At 40.8% G+C, this 21,449-nt stretch overlaps 1 protein-coding gene across 2 annotated transcripts in view; it reads left to right on the plus strand.

Annotated features, from left to right (window-relative positions):
* SORCS2 (sortilin related VPS10 domain containing receptor 2) overlaps positions 1–21,449 on the plus strand; it is an 894,852-nt gene that overhangs the window by 704,554 nt on the left and 168,849 nt on the right. For both annotated transcript variants that reach the window (XM_040419144.1, XM_040419145.1), the window contains exons 6-7: positions 16,246–16,310; positions 18,204–18,322. In XM_040419144.1, coding sequence (XP_040275078.1) covers positions 16,246–16,310; positions 18,204–18,322 — 184 coding nt within the window. The remainder of the gene's footprint in view (positions 1–16,245; positions 16,311–18,203; positions 18,323–21,449) is intronic.

Consider the following 21,449-nt stretch of genomic DNA (forward strand, 5'->3'; position numbering starts at 1 on the left):
TCATTTATATTCCTTCTCATTCTGGGCTTAGGCGTCAAGGAGGCTTTCCTATCAGTGACTGACAGCTATCTTTGTATGCAGGGAAGATTCTAAGCTGCTAGTGAAGATGGCTAGGGCAAGAACTATAGTCATGCAACTTTAATACCCCATGATATAATTCTTTGGTTGCTTGTGTATGTTTCATAGTGTGTATATATGTATTGTAAATATATATATATATATTGTGGTAAAGTGTATGGTAAAGTCCTGAAAGGGGTGTATATACCACCCAGGTTCCTCAACTGGGTGAGGTAAGTAAAATCCAGGAAGATGGCGCTGGCTTCAGCAAACGTAGTTGCTGGAGCTATTTTTGTTAAAGTTCAATGGCTGGATTTTATTTGGACTGGGAAGGTAGGTTTGGTAGTGGAACCTCCCAAGCCCACCCCCATTCCAGGGCATGTTTTTCCCTAGCCTGAGAGATCCCCAGGTGTAGTCCAGCTGGGATTGTTAGGGGGGAAAGCCCATCCCAGGCTGTCAGTCTGGGGAGTTATTCCTGGAAAAGCCTAGAAAACTGTCTGCCTTGCTGGCTAGTGAAGCCTGTTTCCCTGAGTGTGACCTGCATATCTCTGCCCTGCTTGAGAGAGCAATCCCTTACAATATATAAGTGCCTTGAGAAGTATTCATAGCCTTTGAACTTTTCCACATTTTTTCACCTTACACCCACAAACGTGAATGTATTTTATTGGGATTTTATGTAATGGACCAACACAAAGTAGAAAGTATGTGTGAGGTGAAAAGAAAATAATACATGGTTTTCAAAAATTTTAATAAATACAAATCTAGAAAGTGTGGAGTGCATTTGTATTCAGCCCCACTGAGTCAATACTTTGTTGACCACCTTTCGCTGCAATTACAGTTCCAAATCTTCTGAGGTATGTCTCTACCAGCTTTGCACATTTAGAGGCTGAAATTTTTGTCCATTCTTCTGTGAACAGCAATTTCCATGTCTTACGACAAATTTTCAATGGGATTTAGGTCTGGACTTTCTAACACATGAATATGCTTTGATCTAAGCCAGTCCATTGTAGCTCTGGCTGGATGTTTAGGGTCGTTGTCCTGCTGGAAGGTGAACCTCCGCCCCAGTTTCAAGTCTTTTACAGCCTCTAACAGGTTTTCCTCCAGGATTGCCCTGTATTTAGCTTCATCCATGTTCCCATTAACTCTGACCAGCTTCCCTTTCCGTGCTGAAGAAAAGCATCCTTGCAGCATGATACTGCCACCACCATGTTACACGGTGGGGATGGTGTGTTCAGGGTGATGTGCAGTGTTAGTTTTTCACCACACATAGCGTTTTGCATTTAGGCCAAAAAGTTTGGCTTTGGTCTCATCTTCTTCCATATGTTTGCTGTGTCCCCTACCTGGCTTGTGGCAAACTGCAAATGGAGCTTCTTATGGCTTGCTTTCAAAAGTGGCTTTCTTCGTGCGGCTGTCCGCATCTTTTGCGGCCCCATTGAAATGAATGGGTCCGCACCCGTTCCGCAAAATTGCGGAACGGATGCGGGCCCTGAACTATGGACTTATGAATGGACCCTTATGCAGAAATTTTGAAAATTCTGAAGGGTTCAAAAAATTTCAAGCATCACTTTATGTGTGTCACAGCTTGTATATGGATGTGTATGTATGTACTATATATCCTGTTTGTGTACTACAGGTTGTATATGTGGATTCATGTTGCATAAAAAAGTACAAAAGAAGTTTAAAATAAAAATAGTAATTATTTTTCCGATCCCCCTCCTCTTCCAAAAACTGCTTTAGTCCCTTCTCAACCAATCAGCGGTGACCTTCCTCAGCCAGTGATTGGCTGAGACCGAGTGGACAGTCTGAGCCATTTCCTGTTTGTTGAGTCCGGCAGCAGGAAGTAGAGTGTATCGGGGACCAAAGCCGTATAGGAATGGCAGCGACAGGGGATTCATGAGGGGAATAATCCTTATTTTTCATTTTAGCCCGTTATTTTTTATACAAAATTATTCCACTGGAAAAAATAGAAAATTGTAATATTGGGATTCAGCCTATACTTTTAAAAGTTGGAATTTTGGAAATTCCTCTTTAAATTTCAATTGGAAATTAAGAGTTTTGTTTTCTTTACGTTCAAGGAGCAATAAAATCTATCAGTATGTAATTTGGATTCAGCTCCTGCTATATTTGTAGGTCTGCACAAATGCCAGCCGTCTGCACGTGGCTCTTTATGAAATGATCTGTCATGTCATTTTTATGGCAGGATATTTGCTGAATTCACCTGTTTATCCCGCTCCAGCTCCTAACTTTATTACTAGATAAATGGCTCCATGAACCTTATTTTATTACCCAGTGTGAACCGTTTCTGACGTGTTTAAAATATATTGATTTTTCGCTCTGTGACAAGGAAATAAAAACCTTTTTACAATGAAATATGGCATTTGTGATGTGCACGGGGATGGCACGTCACTTAATTGTGTTGTTTGTGCCTTAATGGCTGTAGGTGCTACATGTAAAGTTGGTACTTGAAATTAGTAATGATATCACAGCACACAGTAAGCAGTACAAGCTGCACATTGATTTAGGCTGGCTGTAAAAAACAAACAAACAAAAAAACATGCATTCATTATATTATTATACCACAGTCCCAGCAGCAATCATATTTATTGTCACTCTATTGACTTCTATGGTTTGTAGTGCCACTTTACGATCTTTTTTTGTCCAACATCAAACCTACCTTGTATCAGTGTGTCCCTAATGTGATAATAAATTAGCATTTCACACTGTCTATCTATAATTCATGTTTAACCCCTCAATCACCAGGCCAATTTAAAAATTTAAGAGGTTATCCATGGATCATTTTCACAGGGAAAGTCCTGAAAGGCTGTTAATAGGCACCTACAGTGTTTCTTGCATTGAAAAAATAGTTTTCATCATGTTTTGCTGCTTCCATGTGTCTCCATTGGTGCTACTGCTAAAAATATGTGTCCTTCCCCCTCTGGCAGCTGAAATATAGTCCATTCTTAGTTTCCCAGCAAAAGGAGTCTTCTCAGCTTACTGCTACTGCAGAGGCTTCACCAATCTCATGACAATCAGGACAGAAAGCTATTTCTGGTGACTTTCATTGGCCTCGTGGTTTTCAAATGAATTGTTAATGGCCGCACAGTTGTCTGCAGGTAAAACTGCTATGTGGTCGCTATGCAGGTGCATTCACAGATCTCATAGGCTCCAATAGCAAAAGTTAATATAGGCCCCATCCAGTTTCCCAGTATGCGCGCATCAAACACTTTCAGGTAATGCAGATTGCAGAATGCAAAGTGCAATGCCCCAGATTTCTGATTAATTTACCCTTTTTTTTTTTTTTAAGTAGAATTTTTAATGGAAAAAAAAATTGTTATAAAATAAAAGTCACCCTCCACCTTAACAACTTAATCCGACTTCTATTTTGGGAAAACAATGGTGCTGGTGCTTCCTAACTATGACACTCTTTTTGCACACCATATTTCTCACTGTATTTACTCCAGACAACTGGCCACTTGCAGGCACCACTAGGGGGAGCTCAGTGCACATGAATTGATACAGTTGATTTCAATGGAAGCTGTAAATAATCTCTTTGAACTGAGATCACCCTACTGGAGAAGCAGTTTAGCACTGGGCAACCCATTCCGCCCCCCAGGCTCCATAGTAGTCACATGGTCTGCTTCAATGGTAGGTACACTACTGCCTACATCTGGGAACTCACCCTTCTAGTTATGACAATCCACTATTGTTTAAAGGTTTACCTGATGTGGCCCTGCTTCTGAGATCCAACCCAAGCAGATGCTGATCAACTGAGACATCCATACATAAATACCATCCCACCCATAAAAATATTCCTAGCATAAATTTTACTAACTAATGTTACAAGTTTTCCCTCTACCTGCGAATCATGAAAAAAACGCCCTACATATATCCGTAGGAAGCTTGATTGAACAGATCATTATATGACATCAGGGACATATGGAGGTACAGTAAGGAGCTGTACACAATTATGGGTGTTTTATTATGGCTCCATGCAAAACAGAGCTCCAATACAGCCATATGCATGAGCATTTAAACCGTACCTGAGTTTTCAAAAAAAAAGTTTACATAATGGCTGTGCTTCATTGTACAATCATAACTGTGAAGGAACAGGTCTTCCCTAATGTCTTTTTCAGCCTAATTATTACCGCTCTTCAGCTGCACAGCTAGATGCATTTCTTTCCCAAGCAGGGGGTGTCTCATGGTATATCCGCCCTTCCACCCTGTTCTTCCGACACCGGCAAGTAGAAGAGTGCTCTGCTGTTTTTGTCATTTTCTTAGCAGTGGATGGGCATTACAGCACAGTATAAAATCTAGACAGAAGAGGTTATACATTTGCTGTTCCTCACTGGGATGACTTTCAGCATTGAGTTGTATTAGCGAGTGTTTTTCTGCATGGATTACATGACCTGTTTGGTCTCCTGTGTTGTATAACCTGAGAAAGCGCAAACCTTTTTATGTAACAGATTTAGTGTAAATGCATCCCGGGGGGAATTTAGGCTTCGGTAACAAATCCATTGCCCCTGGTGAAGCTTTACCTGTGATCTATGGCGACCCTACAGCTCTTTCTTCTTCTAATACTTCTTCCCATAGATCTTTCTTCGTTCTTCCACTGGTTCTTTGAAGTCTTTGAATATAATGATTCCCAAGCACCCATCCAGTCTATGCGGCTCCACGGCACCTATAATCCCTCCATCGTCTGTGAACATTCCTCTGACTTAACCTATAGTAGACGCACATGTCCATACCACAGTGTCGTACAGATCTGCTTGTTCATGGCGGAAACCATGGGTCTGATGAAACGTATCACATCCTCTAATGAATCGTCTTTGCTCCAGAACCCAATAGAGACCCTTGAACTCCTGTCAAATGAAAGCCGTCCTGAATCTGTTACATCTGGGAATGATCATTCCACCTGAAGCAGAGCAAACGACATACAAATGCAGAACATTGTGCGGGGTAGGACATCAATTGGGCCTTTATTATGGTATTGGGTTACACAATTTACATTGAAATTGCTGTGGGCCGCAACAAACATAACGAGGTAATGGATTGTTGGAAGCTGCCATCCATGGAGTGCAAGTGGATAAATTAGGTTATGGTCTAACTCTTTATTTTGGATGGTTACATAAGAGTTTGCTTTTAGGTCCTGCAAAAATTTCAGATTCTGTATTATTCTGTACACAGAAGTATCGGTAGACATATGCCAGTGCATACAAGACATTGCTAAGGGGACATCCCATGTAAGTATGTTATTTTATGACCTATGGAGGTCTCTAAACTATCTACTAGTAGCCATAAGAAGCTAAGAAAGAGTGTCTCTTACTCTGGATGGTTTGGCTTAGCAATGTCCACAATGACTTGGGTTGTTGTGCTGAGACAGTGTAACAGTACAGCCTGGATCACGGCGGCTCCCTGTGACGATACGCTGACTTGCGCTCCAGCGTGGAACGCACCGGCCGTCTGCGATGATACGCTGGCTTGCGCTCCAGCGTGGAACGCAGCGACCGCCTGTGTTGTTACGCTGGCCTGCGCTCCAGCGTGGAACGCAGTGGCTGCTGGGCCCTCCTGTGACTCCGCCCACTTACCGTCCGGCCCTTAAATAGAAGACAGGTGCTAAGCAGGGGGTTCCACTAATGGAGTGCGCACCCTGCTAGCTCCACTGCATCTGAGGACTCTGTCCACATATCCAGACCTGGATCCCTAACAACAGCGTGAAGGACTGTCTACCTTCTTGCCACTGGCTTCCCCACTGCTGGCTTCCTAGCCAGGACCAACTAACCGCAAGTATATGCCTGTTACCTGCTCTGATTAAGGTCCTGGAACTCAGAGTGGGGTGGTTCCTGACTGGTGTGAGACGATACTCCCAAACAAACTCTGAACCTACTGCATACTATATACTAAACTGTGGACATGCTATATACCAACTCTGAACCTACTGCATACTATATACTAAACTGTGGACATGTTCTGAACCTACTGCATACTATATACTAAACTGAGGACATGCTATATACCAACTCTGAACCTACTGCATACTATATACTAAACTGTGGACATGCTCTGAACCTACTGCATACTATATACTAAACTGTGGACATGCTCTGAACCTACTGCATACTATATACTAAACTGTGGACATGCTATACTAACTCTGAACCTACTGCATACTATATACTAAACTGAGGACATGCTATATACCAACTCTGAACCTACTGCATACTATATACTAAACTGTGGACATGCTCTGAACCTACTGCATACTATATACTAAACTGTGGACATGCTCTGAACCTACTGCATACTATATACTAAACTGTGGACATGCTCTGAACCTACTGCATACTATATACTAAACTGTGGACATGCTCTGAACCTGCTGCATATTATATACTAAACTGTGGACATGCTATACTAACTCTGAACCTACTGCATACTATATACTAAACTGAGGACATGCTATATACCAACTCTGAACCTACTGCATACTATATACTAAACTGTGGACATGCTCTGAACCTACTGCATACTATATACTAAACTGTGGACATGCTCTGAACCTACTGCATACTATATACTAAACTGAGGACATGCTATATACTAACCCTGAACCTATGGCATACTATATACTAAACTGTGGACATGCTAAACCAACTCTGAACCTGCTGCATATTATATACTAAACTGTGGACATGCTCTGAACCTACTGTATACTATATACTAAACTGTGGACATGCTCTGAACCTACTGCATACTATATACTAAACTGTGGACATGCTCTGAACCTACTGCATACTATATACTAAACTGTGGACATGCTATACTAACTCTGAACCTACTGCATACTATATACTAAACTGAGGACATGCTCTGAACCTACTGCATACTATATACTAAACTGAGGACATGCTCTGAACCTACTGTATACTATATACTAAACTGTGGACATGCTCTGAACCTACTGCATACTATATACTAAACTGTGGACATGCTCTGAACCTACTGTATACTATATACTAAACTGTGGACATGCTCTGAACCTACTGTATACTATATACTAAACTGTGGACATGCTCTGAACCTACTGTATACTATATACTAAACTGTGGACATGCTCTGAACCTACTGTATACTATATACTAAACTGTGGACATGCTCTGAACCTACTGTATACTATATACTAAACTGAGGACATGCTCTGAACCTACTGCATACTATATACTAAACTGTGGACATGCTCTGAACCTACTGCATACTATATACTAAACTGTGGACATGCTCTGAACCTACTGCATACTATATACTAAACTGTGGACATGCTCTGAACCTACTGTATACTATATACTAAACTGTGGACATGCTCTGAACCTACTGCATACTATATACTAAACTGTGGACATGCTCTGAACCTATGGCATACAATATACTAAACTGTGGACATGCTATATACTAACCCTGAACCTATTGCATACTAGATACTAACTCTGAACTGTGCACAAGCTTATACTAACTTGTGACTCCTGTAATACTGGGAGACCTTCCTCTCCAGCAGTAATACTAAATAGATGGATAGCGGTAAATGATTTTGTTACCCCAAACACTCCGCCCAAGACTGAGAGAGACGCCTGGGGTACATACTGAGTAACCGCGATTCCCACAGCCAAGAACAAGGGCAGTGGGATAATAGTGCATGTCCATTGCTTCCGCAGTTGAGATCCTAACTGATCAACTAGGTGCGTTACAGACAGTCCCTTTAATCACTGCACAAATTTCTGTAACTTTCCAATAGACCTTAAATTTTCATTTATTTACTATTATTTGTATCTTTGCTCTATGTCAGTGAATATTCATCTTTACTAGCAAAGCAGAGACGAACAAATCATTCAAAATTCAATTTGGGTTCGATTTGGCAGAATTGATCTGTGCCTAAATCAATTGTACCCAAATCGAAAGTATTCCAATTGGGCTGAACATTTGTGTATGACACTGTGAGGTATCGTAGGACTCATATTTTCCTCTCTAGTTTCTCACTTTTTACATTTTTACATTTTCACAAAAATGTTCTCTCTCTCTCTCTTTTTTTCTCTCTCCCCAAAATTCAAATCAATCAAATGACCAAAAATTCAGATCCAACTGGAACTTTTACAACTCTTTTCTTCTTTCTCTTCCCCAAATTTACCTGAATCAGATCACCAAAAATTTGAGTGCAACTCAAATTTTTACAAATTTCATCTCAAATTTGATTTTTTTATCTGTAATACAGAGGTTTAAAAACTGTTCTGAACCTGAACTAACAATACCTCTCACAGCTGAGAAGCGGATGCAATTACATCCAGTCTAGATGGTTCTCTGTAAGTTAAACGTTAGAAGAATATAGATACTTTATTCCAAGGGCATTGTCACACCTGCCCATTGGTTGTAGCTGGTATTGCTGCACAGCTCCACTGAAGTTAGTGGGTGTGAGATGAGTTCCCACACACAACCTATGGACAAGAGTGGTGCTGTATTTTGAAGAAAGCACAATTTTGTAATTTCGGGCGACTATTCTAATACAGAAACAGAATAAATCTATTCCTCCTCCTTGATAGTTTGTTGCACTAGATCAGCGTAGCTTAGCTCACAGAAGTTTGTTGAAACTGGATATAACTGTAGTAAACTCTCAGCCGTGAGAATGTAGTCAGTATATGTTCTAATGTCAGCTGAACAGTCTGATTTGTTTTACCTACATTAATACATTGTAGCAAGCTATCAGAATAGGAGAAGATTTGTCCTACTGGATGCAAGTGTAGCAAATTCAGAACAATCAGAGATCATGGAAATGAGAACAGAAACCCAAAGTATATTCAGATGCTGCAGAACTTCTTAAATTATATTATGATATGCAATAAAGAAATGTGTCAGGTTTTCTAGACTACTAATGCCATGGTGCTGCATATAGAACTTTCTAAATATGTGACCTGATTCCTAAAGCCGGCCATGAAGCATATGGTGGCATGAATGATTCAAATGGGATAAAATGCTTGGTGCAGCCGCTAGAACTCATTAATCCTTTGATGGGAGACATATGCACCCGGGTCTTTTGAGGTGCAGAAATTGTGACAGTCTCTTAGAACGGAAATACTATCAAAGGGAGACGAATTAAATATTTAACAACGCATCTGATGTTTGAGGAGCCCCTTGAAGTTCTCTGCTGATCGTTAGCAGATTCTGACCTGTCACTTCTCCTTTACCTGCAAATTTTAATTGAACAGATTTGCGAATGGAAGCATTTTATTTTAGAAGAAATTGTGATATGGCATGAATGGCAACACATTGTCTTTTTATGACTGACCAAATTTAGTATTTGTCTAAACAGTGGTCTCCAACCTGTGGCTCTCCAGCTGTTGCAAAACTACAGTAAGACCCTCACAATAACAGGTAGGGTAGATATGCTGCAGATTGGAGATCTACAGATAGTGGCATACCTAAAAGATAGATGACACTACAGCAAATGTCATAGTGGGCACCCATTATGGTACCAGGAATTGTCAACTAGTACAAGAGGCTCTGGTATTGGTTTCTTCCAATGACCCATTTGCATGAAGTTCAGACCAGTTTACCAACCAGTTGCTAACATTGCAGTTCCTACATAGGTTCTCCCCACCCAGAAGAAGGGGCTTAAGACCAACTAGGGTTTGTCATATCTTTCCTCGGGACCTCATGGCAGGTCTCTATGATTTATCCACCTTTTCTAGAGCATACTTCTCACTATACATTGATCACCAAGTGTCACGGATGTTCCCGTGACAGGTGGCAGGAGATCGGTGAGACTGGCAACACGTGGTGTGATCTGACATGTTTTCCTTTTGGATCAAATGACGTCTGTGTTGTTTCTGGTGCTTGCCACACCTTCTGTCCCCAGGTGTTGCTATTGTGGTCATTTAACCTTCTCTATTTATTGTTGTTTCTCCCACTATGCTGTGCTGTTTATAGCTACTGTGGGACTTGTGGTTAGCTTGTGTTTGGTTCTCGGGTGAGTTCCTGGTGCTACCAAAGCTTCATTTAAAATAAGTGTTTCCTTTCCCTTTTGTATTTTGTTTCTATTTATGTGTGTGTTGCCTTTCCCTGTTGTTTGTCATTAGGCCTGAGGGAAACTCCTGTTCGTCCTTCCCTTTGGAGGAACAGGTAGACTGTTGGGGCCTGTTCATACTGGTAGTCTGTCAGGACTGGAGTTAGGGTTTTCTCTAGGAGGTATCCATCTTCCTTCCCTAGTTTCCAGGTCTTATTCCGGTATCCCCTTTCCCTTCTATGCTTGGTGTGGTGTTTTCCTCCCACACACGAGCATGACACCAAGATGACATTACAAAATGGATGGAGCCTGGGGAGCTCCACCAGACCACCAAATGTTAAACCCTCTTGTAGCCTTGGCCACCAGAGAATTACTACTAACCCCACTTCTGCCCTGCACCATCAGGAATTATCCCCCTCGTCTACGCCAGACTACCTCTTATACCCTAGACCAGGGGTAGGCAACCTCCGGTACTCCAGCTGTTGTAAAACTACAACTCCCAGCATTCATACTTGCTCTGTTCTTCTTAGAAATATCATAGAAATGAATGGAGCATGCTGGGAATTGTAGTTTCCCAACAGCTGGAGTGCCGAAGGTTGCTGACCCCTGCCCTAGACCACTTGGAAATAAAAGATTAAACCTTCCTCTACCCTAGACCACCAGGGAATACAATTCTAACACGTCTTCCTTACAAGACCACTAGGAAATAAATGATCTCTAACCTACAGTACATTTACATCGCCTACCCTAGATCACTTGATATTTACCACTCTTTTTACCCACTAAATTGTTATTCCCTCTTCTATCTTAGAACATCAGGCAGTAAAACATTAATGTCTGCCCCACACTTCTGGGTAATAACCCACTGAAAAAATATAAAGCCCACTGGGGAATAAACTATTAACCCTCCTAGACCACCAAGAAAGATTTATACTAGTCCACCAGTGAATCACTACCCTAGACCACCAGAGACATATAGACTGATTTAAAATATGTTTTTTATGTTTTTGCTTCTGTTTTGTTCTCTAAACTTTAGTTCACCATTCACAATGCATTTAAAAAAAATACAACACAAATATGTTCCCATATGGAGGCTTATTATACATCTATATGACAGTCTTTTAAGTTTGCACTTGAATATACCACCCCTATCGTGCATTAATGACTTTGTCTCGCACTTTGATGTATTGTTTATGATGACATCTATAAAGAAGATACATATTTTTTTTTTTCCTTCTCCTTTTACATTTCGGGACGAATTTGCTTTTCTGAGTGAGGGATTGTCTGTTGCAGCAATGGTGATCTAATCTTGTATTCAGTATGCAGCATTAATTACACATTGCTGGGCTTTATTCTAGGCTCAGTATGGGTTTGTATTCTTGACTTGATAAATTGGCTTAAAGTACAGGAAACCGAAGATTGTGGAATACATTTCACTGGGCTGGGTATTAAAATAATTACTTTCTGCTGTGCCTTATTATTGAGACTTTACCAGCGATTGTTCCCTCTGAAGAAAGAACGTTTGGTGTTTCTCAAGCTTTGAAGTCTCAGAATAACATTCGCATTTTGAGCGTCAGCTCTGCAGCACTAAGTAGACATGTAATCTCTAGAACTTGAATACTTCTCTATGAAATTAATATGGTACAAATTGGATCTCACTGTGTAATGAAGATTGTTTATAATGTCATCATTACTGTTATTACGTAAATACAGCACACAAATAGAAATAAAGCTGCTGTGAATTAAGAGTCCGAGCGAGAATGCCAAGACTGCTAGGAATTATTCTGCTTGTGAAGATTGTACTGGGACATGGTCACATACGGTGTATCTAATGCTTAAAGGGAACCTGCCACCAGTTTTATGGTGTCCTAACTAAGGGCAACATAAATAAGTGACTGATTCTCTTAGCAAAATACTGAGTCACTTTCTTTAATTGACCCAGTCAATCTGCCAACATCTTGTATTGAAAAGCTCCAGCTGCTAATGATGAGTCCTGAATATTCATGAGCTCCTGACTCTCCCCGCCCACCTGCTGCTGAATGACAGTTTTTTTTTCCATATGAATCAGCAGCAGGTGGGCAGGGGAGTGGCTATAGCTGTTAATTTAATAAACGCTGGACTCAATGACATCACGCTGGATTCAAATCAGTTCATTAGCATGTGGCATCTTTGTGTGTATATTATGAAGTAACCATCTGTCACACCAGTAAGTGAATACATCTAAGGTACTTTTTAGTAGTTAATGATTGTATATAATTAGTTAGATTATAATCAAATATCCACATGACGGGTTCCCTTTAAGTTTAGAGGACACTCCAGAACATTACTTCTTATAGAATAGCTTATCTATGATATTCTATCTATCTCCTATCTATCTATCTTCTCTGATCATCTATCTCATATCTATGTACTGTAGCTATCTACAGTGGGATGCGAAAGTTTGGGCAACCTTGTTAATCGTCATGATTTTCCTGTATAAATCGTTGGTTGTTACGATAAAAAATGTCAGTTAAATATATCATATAGGAGGCACACACAGTGATATTTGAGAAGTGAAATGAAGTTTATTGGATTTACAGAAAGTGTGCTATAATTGTTTAAACTAAATTAGGCAGTTGCATAAATTTGGACACTGTTGTCATTTTATTGATTCCAAAACCTTTAGAACTAATTATTGGAACTCAAATTGGCTTGGTAAGCTCAGTGACCCCTGACCTACATACACAGGTGAATCCAATTATGAGAAAGAGTATTTAAGGGGGTCAATTGTAAGTTTCCCTCCTCTTTTAATTTTCTCTGAAGAGTAGCAACATGGGGGTCTCAAAACAACTCTCAAATGACCTGAAGACAAAGATTGTTCACCATCATGGTTTAGGGGAAGGATACAGAAAGCTGTCTCAGAGATTTCAGCTGTCTGTTTCCACAGTTAGGAACATATTGAGGAAATGGAAGACCACAGGCTCAGTTCAAGTTAAGGCTCGAAGTGGCAGACCAAGAAAAATCTCGGATAGACAGAAGCGACGAATGGTGAGAACAGTCAGAGTCAACCCACAGACCAGCACCAAAAACCTACAACATCATCTTGCTGCAGATGGAGTCACTGTGCATCGTTCAACCATTCGGCACACTTTACACAAGGAGATGCTGTATGCGAGTGTGATGCAGAGGAAGCCTTTTCTCCGCCTGCAGCACAAAAAGTGCCGCTTGAGGTGGGCTAAAGCACATTTGGACAAGCCAGCTTCATTTTGGAATAAGGTGCTGTGGACTGATGAGACTAAAATTGAGTTATTTGGCCATAACAAGGGGCGTTATGCATTGAGGAAAAAGAACACAGCATTCCAAGAAAAACACCTGCTACCTACAGTAAAATATGGTGGTGGTTCCATCATGCTGTGGGGCTGTGTGGCCAGTGCACGGACTGGGAATCTTGTCAAAGTTGAGGGACGCATGGATTCCACTCAGTATCAGCAGATTCTGGAGACCAATGTCCAGGAATCAGTGACAAAGCTGAAGCTGCGCCGGGGCTGGATCTTTCAACAAGCCAACGACCCTAAACACTGCTCAACATCCACTAAGGCATTTATGCAGAGGAACAAGTACAACGTTCTGGAATGGCCATCTCAGTCCCCAGACCTGAATATAATGAAAATCTGTGGTGTGACTTATAGAGAGCTGTCCATGCTCGGAAGCCATCAAACCTGAATGAACTAAAGATGTTTTGTAAAGAGGAATGGTCCAAAATACCTTCAACCAGAATCCAGACTCTCATTGGAACCTACAGGAAGCGTTTAGAGGCTGTAATTTCTGCAAAAGGAGGATCTACTAAATATTGATTTCATTTCTTTTTTATGGTGCCCAAATTTATGCACCTGCCTAATTTAGTTTAAACAATTATAGCACACTTTCTGTAAATCCAATAAACTTCATTTCACTTCTCAAATATCACTGTGTGTGTCTCCTATAGGATATATTTAACTGACATTTTTTATTGTAACAACCAACGATTTATACAGGAAAATCATGACGATTAACAAGGTTGCCCAAACTTTCGCATCCCACTGTATATGTCTACCTATTTATTTGTATTATCAAATCTGCCTACCTCATATCTGTATACAGTTTCTATCTAACTGTTATCGATCTGTCATCTATCTTTCATCTATCCATATTAGGGGTGTCACTAGGTCAAAACATTGGGGCTCAGACCCCAAACGTTGTGATCACAGACTATTCAGCTGTTCTAGAACTCACCCTCATAAGCCACAGGCCTGAGACATATGAGAGAATAGAACAGCGCAGGCAGTTACAATGCAATGACATCTTGATATCTGTATTAGTTTTCAAAATTGCAAGTGTGTTTTCTGTCATTTAAAGACAGAGGCACAATTAAATGTCCTTCCCCTTCTACAAATGGTATTGACAATTTACTTTGGTAATAATGCAATTTTTGCAGTAAAATGTCTTTGAACTATGCGTTCAATAGCAGGGGTATAACAGCATTTTTTTAAAGTAAAATGTCTTTGAACTACAAGGTCTGATGCAGTAAAGCATCCATTAACCCAGATATAAAATAGCAATGTTTTCAGAAAATGGCTTTAAACTAAGCATTCAATAGCACAGTTATAACTGCAATTTTTGTAGTATCATTTCTTTGAGCTACACGATCTGATGTATTAATGCGTCCGCTAACACAGATATAACAAACCAATGTTTGTAGTAAAATGTCTTTGAACTACATGATCTGCGTCAGTAATGTATCTGCTAACACGCATATAACAATGCAATGTTTGCACAAAAATTTATTTTTGAACTGTGTTCAATAACATGGGTTTGACAATGCAATTTTTGCGATGAAATGTCTTTGAACTACACAGTCTGATGCAGGAATGCATCCGCTACCATGTATATAACAATGCAATGTTTGCTGTAAAATGTCTATGAACTATGTGTTCAGTAGCACCATTTTTGTAGTAAAATGTCTTTGAACTACATGGTCTGGTGCAGTAATGCATCTGCTACCACGGATATAACAATGCAATGTTTGCAGTGAATTGTCTTTGAACCGTGCGTTCAATGTCACAGGTATAACGATGCAATATTTATAGTAACATTTTTTGAACGACACAGTCTGATGCAGCAATGTGTCCGCTAATCCGGATATAACAATTTACTGTTTGCAGTAAAATGTCATTTTGAACTATGTGTTCAATAACATAGGTATGACAATGCAATTTTTGCGGTGATATGTCTTTGAACTCCACAGTTTGATGCAGTAATCTATATACTAACATGGATATAATAATGCAATGTTTGTGGTAAAATGTCTTTGAACTATGTGTTCAATAATCCAGGTATAATAATGGCATTATTGCAGTGAAATGCTTATGCTATAATGTAACGCGTTTAATAACATGGATTTAATGCGCTGAAATGGATTTTAGAAGAAAAAAAATATGCAGTTGCTCAGCATTTGCTGCAGAATGCTACTGGGGTTCTGTGGGAACAATAAGCCTACGAACTGGTAGTGGGTATTTTCTGGCAGTGGGTATTTTATGCAGAACTAGCTGCCAGCAGCAACTTCATTAAACACATTGTGACCAGCCCCTTACTCCCTCAAAGCTTTCACTGATCAAAGTACCTAAAATCGCATCCATATCACATTACATTGGTGGCTTGTGTCTTGAATTGCTTTTTGTTAGACTCTGACAGACGTATCCTTACAAGTCTTCTCGGTCAGCATAAGGATTTCCCTGCCTACTGCCTCCCTGATTGGCTGATGAGCCCCCCCCCCCCCCCACTTCCCCCCAGTGTCATGTGATCTTCCATCTTCTTCCTCCCTTGTGCTTTTCCTCCCTAATATCTACTTCTAATTTAGAGTCAATTTGAAAACTATTTAAAATTGTAAAGATTTGATGAATCAGACATGAAACGAATTTCAAGAAGTTGAAGTTCCTTTTTCTTGTTTAATTACCTAATATTCAATACCTATTACAATTTAGGAATTAGTATTTGTGATTGTATCTGTGGGTGGTAACATTATTCTGAAATGTATTTATATCAGTAGCTGAGCTGATCGTTTATATTGTATTGTGAGTTTTTGGAATAAATGTGTGTGACTTACACAACTTTTTCTATGTTTGTAGGTCTGTTGCTGGAGTAGATACAGATCCAGGTCTGGTCCACATGGAGATACAAGATAAAGATGGAGGTGGGCCAATTTGTTTTTAAAGTCACGTAATGTGATGCCCTCTTCTGGTCCAAATGATGTCCTATCTCATGCTGAATTGTGGTGGTCACAGACCATTTCACATAGGGAATTGGAAGAGAACAGGACAGGAATGCTCTACTCATGAAGCCAGAGGCTGTTATAAAACATGGCTCCAGTCCTGGCATCTTGCATATAAAGGGAACCAGTTACTATGAAAAGGCAACATATTATAGAGCAGAAGGAAAAGAGCTGATTGATATTGAGTTTTGTAGGAAAAGATTCAGCATAACTTATAATTTACTAATGTAGGTCATCAATAGGTAGACAACCCTTTTAAAGTGAATGTCCATAGCTCGTCATTTTTAGGACTACCACTGTGTACTGATTAATGCTGTATATCTGCTAAGAAATCAGAGCTCCGAATCCCCTGCATAGTAATAGAGCACACCACTCTGACTGACTGCAGCCACCACTAGAGGGAGCTCACTTCATACGTGTTATTATCGGGTTCAATGTATAACAGTATGCAGTAAGCTCCTAAACTTCCTCTAGTGGCCCAGATGGTTATTTTTTTTTTATGTAAGTCTATACAGAGGGTTTGGAGCTCTGCATCCAAAAAACATAGCTCTGACCGCTCAAAAAATATATTAAGAAATGAATTGGCAGAGAATTTTGAGCCTATTTAGATTAGATATAAAACAAAATGGTCTTTCAGGGTGGGCATTCACTTTAAAGAACTAATGACATATTTATATAGAAGACAAGCACTATAATTTCCCTATACCTTGAGCTGCCAGAGATCTGTAACGTGGCTGCAAATTAGTAACTGTTTTATGGCTACATCTGGATTACACCTGCAAGAACCAGATACACCTCGGTGATTCCGGTAAACTGAACTGACATCATCATAGGGTTCTTTTGCATGGTGTACATACCATGGAGGCAGACCATGCGATTGCTATGAGATCTGGTGGGAAGGGTGGAGAGGGCCCAACGCTGAATTTCTTCTCCGGTTCCCAACATAGATTCATAGCATTTTTCTGCATCCACCACTTGGGGGAGCTCAGTGCATAGAGATTTTATAGATTCCATTGAGTGCAATGGTAACTGTATAAATTCCTATGCACTGAGCTCCCCCTAGTGGTGGCTTCTGACAGCCAGTTTTGTAATTTATCATGGAAAGGGAAGAAGAGGTTTTAGAGCTGTATAGGGAGATTTATCAATGTATGAATCTCTGCTGTAAATGCATTTTTTTTTTATGAAAAATTCCTCCACTCTATAAGAAAAATAAATTTATCAGAAATCTCACCAGGGGGTGGGGGACAGCGTTTTGCTATGAGATCTGTGTACGCCCCTGTTCTATTGTGATCTAAGAGTGTTTGGGGGTTCAGAGTCTTGCAGCCATAATACAGATGCTAAGATTTGGCCACATCCACCTGAATGAGGGTATAGCAGAAGCTGATAAATGAGATCTTGTATTTTAAAGAAAGCTGTTTTATCCCGTTCCATACACATATTTAGGGATTTATAGCATTCTCGAGGTTGTGTTCAGTCATGGCTCCAGTAGATGTTGCCTCCTGAGGTTTCGAGAGATAAACCACACTCATAGCTTAATACACTTGTCTCTGTACACCTCATCTCAAGTGGTCGGCTGCCAGCTCGGTACACCGCATCTCAAGTGGTCGGCTGCCAGCTCGGTACACCGCATCTCAAGTGGTCGGCTGCCGGCTCGGTACACCGCATCTCAAGTGGTCGGCAGCCGGCTCGGTACACCGCATCTCACCCTAACTGTAAAGAGAAGTGGTCAATATTTATAGTGTGGAAAACACCGTTCTTCACTCCACCGACCTCTTCCAGATACTTAATGTTTCCACTATTGATTCTGCTCCGCAGGCTATCGATATGTGACATGCCGGATTCAAAACTGCACTAACAAAACGCTAGCATTTCACTTCAACGGGAACATTGATCGCGGCTCTTTGACTGTACAAGATGATTACATCTTTCTTAAGGTACGTGGCATCACAGTAACATAGCGGCGAGCACGCTTCGTTATAGGACGCATGTGTAGCACGAAGGGTGTACCTGCCCCATGTAAGGATTACATAGATATCATACCAGTACACGCAACACGGCCATTACACCATGTACTGCCCTCAGCTATCTGAGGGCAGTACTGCCCTCAGCTAAATTGCGGATCCGCAACACACCCGCCCGGCACCCCTATAGAAATGCCTATTCTTGTCCGCAAGCTGCGGACAAGAATAGGACAAGTTCTATCTTTTGCGGAGCTGCGGACCTGAAAATCGGGGTCGCGCTCCGCAAATGCAGATGCTGACAGCACACTGTCTGCTGTCCGCATCCATTCCGTCCCCATAGAAAATGAATGGGTCCGCACCCGTTCCGCAAAATTGCGGAATGAATGCGTACCCATTTGCGGACGTGTGAATGGAGCCTTAAGCCTCATTCTCGTCTGTGTCCTTGCTTAAATACGTGAAAAGGTGGTCAGTGATGCCTCTGTGAAGATATCCGTGATGGATCCGTGTGTGGTCCGTGTGTCCGTTTTTTGCTGTTTGTGTGTCATTCATGTTTGATTAACACTGCACAGCTGAAAATTACATTTCAAAGCATCTCTTCCTAATGATCTGTGAAACACAGATAAAACACGGATGACATCTGTGTTGCATCCGTGGTTTCCATGGACCCATCGACTTTAACCCTGGTTTCACACCTGAGCATTCTGAAAGGAGCGCTCTGTATGCGCGATTGTACGGGCGTTTACAATCGCGCATACAGAGACAAGCAAACACTCATTGTCGCGCGTTCCCGAAAGTCTATGTACGGGAACGCGCGACAAAACGCCCCAAAGAAGCTCAAGAACTTGTTTGAGCGTTGGGCGTTTTACAGCGCGATCGTACGCGCTGTAAAACGCCCAGGTGAGAACCATTCCCATAGGGAAGCATTGGTTTCTCCTTGTTGAGCGTTTTACGGCGCGTAGGAACGCGCTGTAAAACGCTCAGGTGTGAACTTAGGGTAATGGGTGTGATGGACAAAGTAGAGTGTGCATCCATGCTAAAAACATGGACCATGGTAAATTATTTATTTTAATGAAAAAAGTGAATTAACCCCTTCCTATCTATATCTATATATCATCTATCTAATATTTATCTATCTATCTATGTATTTATCTATCTATCTATTATCTATTTATCTATCTCTCTATCATCTATCTATCTATTATCTATCTATTTCATATCTATCTATCTATTATCTATCTATTTCATATCTATCTATCTATTATCTATCTATTTCATATCTATCTATCTATCTATCTATCTATCTATTTAATAGCTATTTATCTTTCTATCTATCTCACAGCTATCTCTATATTTATCTATTATCTATCTATCTATTATCTATCTATTATCTATCTATCTATCTATCTATCTATTGGTTCAGGCACCTAAAGAGTTAAGGATCATGCTAATGCTTATTTAACAGCTATATACAGTCTAAAAAAATCAATAGGAATGTCTTCTGCTGAAGACTGGAGAACTTAATGGATTCTTCCAAGGTTGCATAGACTCTCACTTCTAACCTGACAGTTTTAATCAGAAATGGCTTTTGTTAGAAAGTCAAAATCCTTGCTTACTGAAATCCATAGGCATCGTACTTAAGTTAATCATGTTTCGCGGTTCAGCTATCAGTGCGCCATCTCCATTATCATGAAACTACTATCTTAGCGGGCACCATAATTGACTAATAGGGTTTAGATAGAGTCAGCAGTGAGCCAGGCTACTCCTGGGGTTTCTATTGCGCTACCTGCATTCTAGTGACATGATGATCCACTGAACTACTTCATGTATCCCATATATATATATATATACAGTGAGGAACAGAAGTATTTGAACACCCTGCGATTTTGCAAGTTCTAACACTTAGAAATCATGGAGGGGTCTGACATTCACATTGTAGGCGCATTCCCCCTCTGACAGAATAAAAAAATAATAATCAGGAAATCACATTATATGATTTTTAAAGAATGTATTTGTCTTGCACTGCTGAACATAAGTATTTGAACCTGAGAAAATCAGTGTTAATATTTGGTACAGAAGCCTTTGTTTGCAATTACAGAGGTCCAACGTTTCCTGTAGTTCTTGACCAGGTTTGCACACACAGGGATTTTGGCCCACTCCTCCACACAGATCTCCTCTAGATCTGTCAGGTTTCGGGGCTGTCGCTGAGAAACACAGAGTTTCAGCTCTCTCCAAAGATGTTCTATTGGATTTAGGTCTGGAGACTGGCTAGGCCACTCCAGAACCTTGATATGCTTCATACGGAGCCACTCCTTGGTTATCCTGGCTGTGTGCTTTGGGTCGTTGTCATGTTGGAAGACCCAGCCACGACCCATCTTCAATGCTCTGACTGAGGGAAGGAGGTTGTTGCTCAAAATCTCACAATAAATGGCCCCATTCATCCTCTCCTTAATACAGTGGAGTCGTCCTGTCCCCTTTGCAGAAAAGCACCCCCAAAGCATGATGTTACCACCCCCCTGCTTCACAGTAGGGATGGTGTTCTTGGGATGCAACTCATCCTTCTTTTTCCTTCAAACACGACGAGTGAAGTTTAGACCAAAAAGTTCTACTTTGGTCTCATCTGACCACATGACTTTCTCCCATGCCTCCTCTGGATCATCCAGATGGTCATTGCCAAACTTCAGACGGGCCTGGACATGTGATATCTTGAGCAGGGGAACCTTCCGTGCAATGCATGATTTGAAACCATGACGGCGTAGTGTTCTACCGACAGTAACCTTTGAAACTGTGGTCCCAGCTCTCTTCATGTCATTGACCAGCTCCTCCCTTGTAGTTCTGGGCCGATTCCTCACCTTTCTTATCATCAATGATACCCCACGAGGTGAGATCTTGCATGGAGCCCCAGTCCGAGGGAGACTGACAGTCGTCTTTAGCCTCTTCCATTTTCTAACAATTTCTCCAACAGTTGATCTATTTTCACCAAGCTGCTTGGCAATTGGTAGTAGTTGGCGTCTGACTGACTGTGGGGTGGACAGGTGTCTTTAAAGAGCTCAGACAGGTGCTACTAAGTTAGATTAATGAGTGGAGTAGAGGTGGACCGTTT

The sequence above is a fragment of the Bufo bufo genome, chromosome 2 (assembly GCF_905171765.1).
Source record: "Bufo bufo chromosome 2, aBufBuf1.1, whole genome shotgun sequence".
NCBI classification, from domain to species: Eukaryota; Metazoa; Chordata; class Amphibia; order Anura; family Bufonidae; genus Bufo; species Bufo bufo.